We start from the raw sequence: 10,300 nt of genomic DNA on the forward strand, positions 1-10,300 counted from the left end.
GCCTGCCCCTTTCCTTTCCCCCAGCTTCGTTCTTTCTCTCCTGCAGGAGGCACCTTTGGCGGCCTCTGACCTGGGGCATCTCCCTCCGAGTCTAGAGTCAAAAGTCCTGGCCTGAAGATCAAGGGACCGCACCTGCGCACGTGGCGGGCGGAAGAGCAGCTTTGGCGCCTGGGGCCAGCCTAGACAAGGTCTGGGAGGCCCCGGCCCAGCTCTGCTCAGCGCTGGATCTGCCTTGTTCAGTTGTGGGCTCCCATGCCAGTCCCTACACCGTCCAGGGGCTACCCTTTCCCGAGTAAAGGAGAGTCAGGCCAAACGGGGCCCCACCGCCCTAAGGGCAAGGAGAGAGAAGGGAGTTAGTCCCTTATGAGAAGCGTTCTTCAGTGCTAAGGGATAGGGAAATGTCTACGGCCAGCCCAGGACAACTTGTGGGGTACAACAAATACTCCCGGGTTCCCTGGCTCTCTGGGATGATGGTGGTGGTAGTGGAGAAAAAAATTCTTTCTCTCCCGGCTCTCTTAATTTGTCCCGTTTCACCATCCATCCATTTGACTCTTGGGTCCGAGGAACAGTGGAGAGACTCCCCCAGGCCCGGGCCACCTCCCTTTTCTCCCTTCTGAGGGCAGCGATGCTCCCCTCCCTCTCTTCCCCCCCCTCCCCCCAGCTTCACGCGTAGGAGCGGACCCAAAGGAGGATATGCGGGATGCCCGACCGAAGAGGGTTTCCTAGTTCCCTCCTAGCCTCCTTGTTTTCTCCAAATTCTTTGACTCTTGGCTCCTGGTCTCCATCTCTCTCCTTCTCCCCCCCCCCCCCCCCCTGTCTGTCTCCCAGGCTCCCTTGCTCAGGGACGATGACGTCACGCCCCAGCCCCCCGCGCGCCCCTCACTGAGCTGCTGGTTCTGTCTCCGGTCAGACCCCACGCGCCCCCGGACCCCGATCCCCGTGCTCGCCATGGCTGGCGCCGAGGTCCTGATGCTACTCTTGCTGCTGCTGCACCCCGGGCTGCTGCCGCTAGCCACGGCAGCCGGTGGAGACCCGTTCGCCAAGCAGCTGGGCCCCACCAGCTCGTGCCAGCTGCAGTGCCGGCTCTGGATTCCGCACTCGGCCGTGGCGGCGGCGCAGGTGAGAGCCGCGACTGTGGGTGAGGGCTGGGGGCCCGCCGGGTTCCCGGCGATGCTCTGGGCCGCCCCGGCTAGCGCGCTTCTCATTTTCCACCAGCCAAGTGTTTGAGGTGGGAGGTCGAGTTCCGGGGCAGGGCGGGGCGGAGGACTAATGCTTACGGGGGAGGGGAGGTGCACCCAGGCCCCTCCGGCCACGTTTGGCCAGGGCACCCCAACACCCTTCATGTTGTCCAAAGGAGGAGCTGCGGAACGCCTGCGCCCGAGGCTGCCGCCTCTTCGCCATCTGCCACTTTGTTGCGGCCAGCTCCGAGGCCAACGTCACCCTGGCCGAGTGCAAAGCAGGTGATGAGGAGTCGAGGTGGGGGGTGGGGATGCCCAGCTGCGATGGGGAAAAGGGATGGAGGGAGGTCACTCTGTGCGAGATGAGGTTCTGCTCACTGCCTGTGTGACCTTAGGCAGCTCATTTCCCTTCTCACCCCAATCTGGGAACAAAAAAGGGGTTTGGCTCCGAGGATCTCTGAGTTTCCTTCCAGTTCTAAACCTTCTAAGTGAGCCCCAGACTGGGGAGGGAGCTGGCCCTGGAGGCCCTGGGCTGGGAGCCTGCAGACTGGCCAGACGTTGAGAATCGCCACTGTTCATTCCCGAAGCCTGTCTGCAGGCCTACGACCAGGCTCCAGAGCAGCTGGCATGCACCGATGGCTGCTGGAGGCAGATGCCCGAACCGCTGAGACCTTCGCTCTCGCCTCCACCTTCACCTTCTCCTCCACCTCCACCTGGGCACCAGAAGGTGTGAAGACGGCTCCCTGGGAAATGGCCTTGATTTCTGCTGCAGGGGAAGGAGGCCCCAGAGGCAATCCCAAGACCTGGTTTGAAGTCCAGATTTTGCTAATAAATGAGTGGATGAGCACTCATTTCTCAGTTTCTCCATTTGTAAAACCCCTCCTTTTATTTTTTTTAATTGGCCTCTCTGCCTCCAAGGAGGCTGGTGCACAGGCTGCTGCCATCATTTCACAAAGACCAGCTCCGATGACAGCCCTGCCCTGCTCCAACATTTTCTGAGGCTCCCCTTGGATGGCAGGAGAAAGTGGATAATTCCCAGTTTGGTGATTGGGTCTCACCTCCCTCCCTTGTTTGTTTTTGATGTTTTATGTACCTCTCCAACCTGCCCTCCCCCCCCCCAAACATTCTCCCTTTCCTCTGCTTCTTCTATGGATATCCTACCTAGCCTTCAAGGCCCAACCCAGGTCTTCTCTCCTTTAAAAAGGCCGCCATCTTTAAGTAGCTCCCTGATTGCCACCACAAGGATCTGGTGACTCGTGCCTTTTTCTCTTCCTCTCCCTTCTCTCCCCCCCTGCCCTCCCCTTCTTCCCCCAATCTAGGGATGGAGACCATCGCCTCCTCCTGACACCATTTCAGTGATGGACCTCTTATCCAATCTGTGCAATAAGTTAATCAGCTCAGCCCAAAGCTTCATCTCCTCCACTTGGACCTATTACCTTCAGGCAGACAATGGGAAGGTGGTAGTTTTCCAGGTAAGAGCCTGTGGAGTGGAGGGAAGGTAGATGTGAGCTCTCCATCATCAGAGGTATCCAAACAAACCCCCCGGATGCTGTAGGAGGGTATTTCTGGGTTAGATGCTCTTTAATGTCTCTCCTGACTCTAAGATCCTGACCTTAGATCCTCTAAAAGAAGGGTAGAGACCCCATCTTGAGGACACTGAGCCTGGGTATGTGCTCAGCTGGTTCATGGTCCACCCCAGCTGGACCCCATGTAGAGCTCCAGGATTGGTGTAGCCTTCTGATGGATATTCCTGGCCTTTCTTTTCCCTCCTGCCTAGTCACAGCCCGAAATAGAAGCCCCTATATCAGAAGCAACTCAAAAACACATCGAGGTGACCTCCTCTGTGGAGCTCCATTCAGGTGAGAAACAGGGGCAGATCTCCCTGGGCATTCCCAGCATTCCTCTTTCTGTCCCTCCAGAACAAGGGAGGTAGGATCCATGGGGCCCAGCTATTTGTTCAGAAAGTTACTTGTTCACCTCCCAACCATCTTTTGTCCAGGGTCCCAGGCCCCACTTGCCAGAATCTCCATTCTTATCACCCAGTCTCAGGGCCCAGGTGATCCAGGTTCTAGAACCCTGTCTCTCCACCGTGTGGATGAACATCAAGATGGGGGGATGTGTTCCAATGGATCCATTGAGCTGGGACTTCATCTTTCTGTTCTTCTAGGTCCTAAAGAGAAAAAGGTGAAGATTAAAGGCAAAATGACCCAGGAGACCTCCCCTGGCCCCCAGCCAGAGCATGATTTTCTGGGCTGCATGTCCAAGTGCGTACTGGGCTTTAGTGGAGGGGGGGGTCACTCCTTCCTGGTCCTTATTCCTTATCTATAAAATGAGGGGGTTGGACTAGAGGGTCCTGAGGTCCTTCTGAGCTCTGGATGTAGGATGCTCTGGTCTTGTGATTCCCACCTATAAAATGAGGGGGTTGGACTAGAGGATCCTTCTGAGCTCTGGATGTAGGATGCTCTGGTCGTGTGATTCCCGGGTTGAATCTTGTCTAGCCAAATATCTTCATATGAGGAAGCACAGCATGATCTAAACAATCCTAAAGCCCTGTTCAAATCCCATCTCTGCCATTTTTACTACCTCTGACTTTGGGGCAAGTCACTGAAACTCTCTGATCCTCAGATCTCTTCTCTATAAAATAGGGTTATTCTTGTCTCTCAGAGTTGGGGGGAAAATGCTTTTAGTCTAAGTCACAGAAATGTGTTATGATTTTGTCCCTGCTCTCATTAGACCTGGTGCCTTAACCTATCTGTGCCCCTTTCCCATGATTGATTGGAAACAGACTTTTTTCAGTATTGCTCCCCTCGTTAATCCTCAGTTATCTCTTCCTCAAGTGTATAGAACACATTATTGATCAAAGGATTCTGTTTTAGTCACACAATCCCAGCCTACCAAGGGGACAAAACCATACCAGACCCTCATGGTTCTTTTCCACTGACCTGATGATCCAACAGAGGACAGGGAAGGGCCAGGCTCTTCCCTCTGCTTGTCTGAGTCAATGCTATCTTTGGGGCCTGGGGGGTAGGCGTTCTGGACTGCCCAAATGGATCCTGGCCTCCTGCCTCCTCTTTTCTGTGCTTGTCATGCTGTGGCTCAGCTGTGCCAGTCTCGTGACTGCACCCGACCAGCATGTCCGGAACCAGGTAGGTGGGCATTTGGGAATGGAGAGGGGAGATACTGAATGTGTTTCTTGTAACTCTGTCTCCCCTTCCAAAGACTCCAACCATGGCTTTGCTCATGTCCAGGATATTTCTCTTAGCCTTTTCCCACAACATGGGGCTCTCTCCTCTTTTCCCCTTTCCTTTGAACCATAGGATTCCAGAATTGGAAGTTCCCTCAAAGAATATTGAGTCTATTCCCCTCCCAAGTGCATGAATCCATGATAGGTGGACATCTCTGCTTTGCTCAAACACCTCTAAGGATGGGGAGCTCATCACCTCCTGAGGCAACTCCATCTTCTCCCCACAATGGGGATTCTGTTTTCCTCCTTTCCTACCTCCCCCCCCCCACAGCCACTGAGCATCTCTGGGGACAAGAATTACTTGGATGACCTGGAGTGGCCCTTGGCTCCAGCTCCCGCCCCCATGATAGCTGTAGCTGTGGAACCCCAGGAAGCTGGCCCCTTGCCCCTAAAGGTGGAGATGGACCGTACAGTTCTGTAAATCCCAGAACACTCTGGAGTTGGAGCTGTCCCTGCCTCGAAACCTCTACTCAGAAGACTCAATGATAAGAGGAGGGGGAGCAAGTCGGGGCTCCCAGTCCTCTGGGCCATTAGGACAGCTCCCTGATACTCTGCTGCCCAGTCCCTCTGGGCCTGGAAAAGTTCCCCTACTGGACCCCAAGGAATAATTCCCAAATAGTCCTGTCTTCTCCATTGCTTGTTGTCCAGGGGATGCGTGAGTATGAATGGGAGTGTGTGTGTGTGTCCGAGTTGGGACAGGGCTAGAAGAGGTCTTGGTTCCCAATCCCCCTTTCCCTTTTACTCATCCTACATTTCTCCCAGCCTGCTAGCTCAGCATGTGAGTTTTGGTCCAGCCTTCCTACTGCTAGTCACTCATACAAAGGGCATCCGGTCTCAGATGAAGCAGATTTCCCTCCACTCTAGATTAATTTATTATCATTTTCTAATTTGTGATCTTTTGCCTCTTCTGACTCCAAACTGATTTTCCTCCCTGTTCTGTTGGGCTGAGACTTCGTTGGGGGAGGGGGTCTAGCTTGGGAAGCCCCCCCATCCCACCCCACTGAACAACACCAGACAGCTAGCTCTAGGGCTGGCAGCGGGTGGGGGGCAGTTACTAGAGTGAGAGGAACAATCGGGGAGTGAATAAAATCTTTATAACCAACATTTTGAGTTGAGAATTTGTGGTCTCCGTTCCGTGTTTATGTGTGTCTCTGCTTGGGCCATAAAGCAGGGGAGGAAGGATATAAAAGGACCAGGAGGGCTCTTTCCAATGTTCAGACCTCCCTTCCCATTGAGTCATCTGGGATGGAGCCCTGGACACTCTGCCCCATGGCGTGGTCTTGGTGAAGGGGAGGGAGATATGCCTGGGGAGGCTCAGACAAGTAAGTGACTACAGAATACAAGAAAGGCAAAAGGGGGCAGCTGGATGGCCCAGTGGATTGAGAACCAGGACTAGAGATGGGAGGTCTTGGATTCAAATGTGACCTTAGACACTTAGACACAGAGTATTGATTCTAAGATGGAAGGTAAGGGTTTAAAAAAAAAGAAAGAGGGGCAGCTGGGTAGCTCAGTGGATTGAGAGCCAGGCCTAGAGATGGGAGGTCCTGGGTTCAAATCTGGTCTCAGACACTTCCCAGCTGTGTGACCCTGGGCAAGTCACTTGACTCCCATTGCCTAGCCCTTACCACTCTTCTGCCTTGGAGCCAATACACAGTATTAACTTTAAGACAGAAGGTAAGGGTTTAAAAAAAAAAGAAAGAAAAGAAAAGAAAGGCAAAACCCCAGTTCCTCTGTTAAAGAGCTTTTGCTCTAATGGGGAAATAATGTGTAAACACATAGGCACACATATGATATCTACAGGAGAAATCAGAGGCCAGCTTTGAGGGAAGGCATCAGCAATTGAGGAGGATGGGGAAAGGCTTCTTGCCTAAGGGGGGGTTTGGACAGAGGCTTACAGGAAGCATCATTTCTTTCCTTTGGCTCCATGCTGTAGGGAGCACCATTTGGGAGTCCCAAAGTAGGAATATGTCCTAGAGAGGAAGATGGTTTCTTTGCTTTGTATTTCTTCTCCATCTCCCACCTCCAGGAGTTTTTTGGGGGTTGATCCCATTAGTGAGAGTAACTCATTTTTTTTTCTTTTTAATCCTTACTTTCCATCTTGGAATCAATACTGTATATTGGTTCCAAGGCAGAAGAGCGGTAAGGGCTAGGCAATGAGGGTCAAGTGACTTGCCCAGGGTCCTACAGCTAGGAAGTGTCTGAGGCCAGATTTGGACCCAGGACCTCCCATCTCTGAGCCTGACTCTCAATCCACTGAGTCACCAAGCTGCCCCCCATTCCTTTGCAATTCTATATAGTTTAATTTATACATTTCAAAAGGAAGGGGTCTACAGGCTTCCCAGGCTGCCAAAAAGTGCACAGTACAAGGTTTAAGAACCTCTGCCCTGGATATTCTCAGCATCAAAGTCCCTAGAGGGTCAGGAGGAGGGAAAGGGCTCTTTTGACTGGGTAGTCCCCCTCCCATATTTAGCAAACATCACTACAGGTAATAATAGAGTTCAAAGAAAGAAAATCCAAAACCCTGCCTTGGCTGCTCCTTTTCCCCACCTTTGCTTCTTGGCTGCCAGGCCATTTCTATCCAGATTTGGAAAATCACTGATTTTTGGTACCAAACCAGTAGAGCTTTGTACTTCTCTCAGGAGCAGCTCAGAGGGGAAAAAACTCTATACTCATCCACAGAAAGCAGCTGCCCACCCAAAAACTATCCTCAGGAAGTAATAGAAAGCCAGAAGAGAAGAATGCACTAAGAAGAAAGAGGCATTTCATGTGGCAGAGAACTGTGTATTGGTTCCAAGGCAAAAGAGCTGTAAGGGCTAGGCAATGGGGGTCAAGTGACTTGCCCAGGGTCACACATCTGGGAAGTGTCTGAGGCCACATTAGAACCCAGAACCTCCTGCCTCTGGGACTGGCTCTTAATCCAGCTGCCCCCAAACCTTGTACTCTTGAAGGCAGCCCAGCTTTCCCCCCCCTCCCAGAAATGTAGTTATTCCTATGGGAAGAGTTTAGTATTGGGACTTGGGATATCTGGGAGTTTAGTCTCAGTCCTACCCCCCCCCCCCATAAGTCACCTTGTCCCTTGCTGGGTTTCAGTTTCCATCTCTGTAAAATGCTGGAGTTGGATTAGATAAACTCTAAGTTCTCTTTCACCTCTGATATATTATGTGCTAAATATATAATATATATTATATTATTAATATATAATATAAATATAATAAATGTGCTCTAAGGACTGGCTAAAGAAACTAAGGATGTTTACCTTCAAGAAGAGGACCCTTGGTGAGAGTGTAGGGGGAACATTACAGCTCTTTTCAGAATGAGAAGGGAGTAAAAGGGTTAGACTTGTTCTGCTTGGCCTCAGAGGGTGGAATGAGGAGCAGAGGGTGGAAGGTGGAAAGAGGTGGATTTGAGGAAAATGGGGCTGCCTTGGGAAATAGAGTTTTTTATTCTTGGAGATGTTCAAATCCTGGCTGACTACTGCAGATTCTTCTTGGGTTCTCCCCACTCTGACACTCTAGGGGCCCTCCTAGTACTAACATCCTCTGTTCTAACCTTCTGGGTTCTAAGGGCTCTCCCAGCTCTACCATCCCACGCTCTCCATTCAAAGGTCTTCTCTCCCTCTCCTCTTCTATGATCTACGTCCTAGGAGTTTTGGTTACGATTTGGAACAGTCTCTGTTGGCTGAGCTCCAGGCCTTCTGGATGACCACTGCTGGTGCCTTCTAACCATGGAGGGGAGACTGAAGCCGAATGACTCAGCTGGCCTTGGTCATCGTTTGGGGGTGGAGTGGGGAACGACAGTCATTCAGCTCCTCTTCTTCCTCCCCCCACCACTCTGGGCAGCTGCTGCAATATTGCTGGAAAAGTCTATCTGTCTCTCCCCCGACTCCTGCAATGGCGGGTGGTGGGTGTTGTGGCCATGGGCTGGGAATGCCCAGTGAGTCTGTGTGATGTGAGTTTCCATGGAAACCAGAAGGCTTGATTCCAAGACAGACCAGCAGACATGAGATCCCAAGAGCAGAGTGGTGGGAGGAGCCCAAGGTAGTGTGGGTCATTCTCTTGCTTGGGTTCTCCCAGGAGAGGGAGAAACTGAGGACATCTCTGCCAGAGACTAGAAAGGCTTAGATTCCATTGCATCTGAAGCTTTGGCGTGGGAAGTGGGACTCCTGGGTTCCAGTCCTGGCATTGTTATTTGCTACTGGAGTTTCCTTGAGCCAATTGCTGCCCCTCTTTGGATCCCCCTGGCTTCATCTATAAAACAAGGAAGTTAGGCCTTTTGTGGTTTCAAATTCTCAGTTTTTTGTTTGCACATCCATGTACAGACATACCTAGAAAACGTATGTGGGCTCACAAGCACAAAAGCACAATGAATTGCACACGTATGCATGCACATGCACCTATGAGTACATAAACCCCAAGCCTACGAAAATTTGAGCACATACCGGCACAAAGGAACACACATGTGTATATGAACACACATGAAGTCACATGTAAGTATATAAACACATGTTCAATGATTTGTATGTACAAACTCATCTATGAATAAGAACAATCATAGCAAATATTTTTATAATGCTTTCAGATTTGCAAAGCACATTACACATATGATCTCATCTCATTCGCACAAGAATTCTGAGATGGAGATGCTTCATTAGCCCCATTCTAAAAGGAGGAAATTGAGCAAACAGGAGCTTAGTGACTTGCCCAGAGTCACACAGCTGTTAAGTGAGACCAAATTTAAACCCATGACTTCCTAACTCTAGGTACAGTATTATTCTATTCACTGTGCCCTCATAAAAGCACACGTGCACATGCACACACACACACACACACACACACACACACACACACACGAAGAATCATATATAAGATTTAAGAATAAGATAAATATGTTTATATATTGTATATAAAGAATAATATATATTATAAAGTATAATATATAGGAAGAACTAACCTGTAAAGAATCATATATTATATATAATCATATTTTTTCTCTTACCTATTAAGCTACTTTATTTCATTGATTACATGTAATAACTAATTTCCCCATAAGTTTTCTGAAGTTATATGATCCAAATCGTCTCCCTCCCTCCCATCCCTTCTCCCTCCTGGAGCCAGCAAGCAATTTGATCTGGGTTATGCATATATTATCAAGCAAAACATATTTGCATATTGTTCTTTTTTTTTTTTTGGTCAGAAAAAACAAATCTTTAATCTGGTCAACTACAAGGTCTTAATATTCTGCCACCACAGAGTAATGTGCTAAGTACCACATAGAACCAAAGCTCTGGGACTCTGGGAACAGTGTCTCTGAGGCAATGCACTGCCAAAGATGATTCTCCAAAGAGTGACAGAATATTGTTCATTTTTGTAAGAGAATACTCAGATAAAACCCAAACTCCAAATAAACAAGTGAAAAATCGCATGCTTTGATCTACATTCCGATTCCAACAGTTCTTTCTCTGGAGCAGACAACATTCTTTGTCCTAAGTCTCTCAGAATTGTCCTGGAACATTTATTGCTGAGAGTAGCTAAATCTATCACAGTTGATCATTCCACAATGTTGCAGTTACTGTATACAGTGTTTTCCTGGTTCTGCTTATTTCACTCTACATCAGTTTTTTTTTTAAACCCTTACCTTCCTTCTTTATTGGCTCCAAGGCAGAAGAGCAATAAAGGCTAGGCAATGGGGGTCAAGTGACTTGCCCAGGGTCACACAGCTGGGAAGTGTCTGAGGCTAGATTTGAACCTAGGACCTCCTGTCTCTAGACCTAGCTCTCAATCCACTGAGCCACCCAGCTGCCCCCTCTACATCACTTCTTGAGGGTCTTTCCATCTCTTTCTGAAGTCATCCTGTTTATCATTTCTTACAGCACAAAAGT

At 49.8% G+C, this 10,300-nt stretch overlaps 1 protein-coding gene across 5 annotated transcripts; it reads left to right on the forward strand.

The window, feature by feature from the left end:
• Positions 1 to 62: 62 nt before the first annotated feature.
• On the forward strand, positions 63 to 5,524 carry TMEM59L (transmembrane protein 59 like). 5 transcript variants are annotated; one of them, XM_056822146.1, is made up of 9 exons: positions 63 to 188; positions 829 to 1,119; positions 1,355 to 1,460; positions 1,766 to 1,905; positions 2,498 to 2,650; positions 2,956 to 3,037; positions 3,346 to 3,442; positions 4,207 to 4,324; positions 4,496 to 5,524. In XM_056822146.1, exons 2-9 carry the CDS (start codon positions 949 to 951, stop codon positions 4,529 to 4,531), a joined length of 903 nt encoding a protein of 300 aa, XP_056678124.1. In that variant the 5' UTR covers positions 63 to 188; positions 829 to 948; the 3' UTR covers positions 4,532 to 5,524. The 5 variants fall into 5 exon arrangements, with proteins under 5 accessions (XP_056678124.1, XP_007489310.1, XP_056678123.1 ...); XM_007489248.3 differs by having other exon boundaries at positions 4,694 to 5,524; XM_016432193.2 differs by lacking the exon at positions 63 to 188 and adding an exon at positions 298 to 430 and having other exon boundaries at positions 4,694 to 5,524.
• The last annotated feature ends 4,776 nt before the right edge of the window (positions 5,525 to 10,300 follow it).

This window comes from Monodelphis domestica, chromosome 3, assembly GCF_027887165.1.
Source record: "Monodelphis domestica isolate mMonDom1 chromosome 3, mMonDom1.pri, whole genome shotgun sequence".
NCBI classification, from domain to species: domain Eukaryota; kingdom Metazoa; phylum Chordata; class Mammalia; order Didelphimorphia; family Didelphidae; genus Monodelphis; species Monodelphis domestica.

Bases quoted from the DNA above. Each gene is read 5' to 3' on its own strand.
- TMEM59L (XM_056822145.1), top strand. From the start codon at position 949: ATGGCTGGCGCCGAGGTCCTGATGCTACTCTTGCTGCTGCTGCACCCC. The intron at 2,651-2,955 runs GTAAGAGCCTGT...CCTCCTGCCTAG, and splicing joins GGAAGGTGGTAGTTTTCCAG to TCACAGCCCGAAATAGAAGC. The intron at 3,443-4,206 runs GTGCGTACTGGG...CCTGGGGGGTAG, and splicing joins TTTCTGGGCTGCATGTCCAA to GCGTTCTGGACTGCCCAAAT.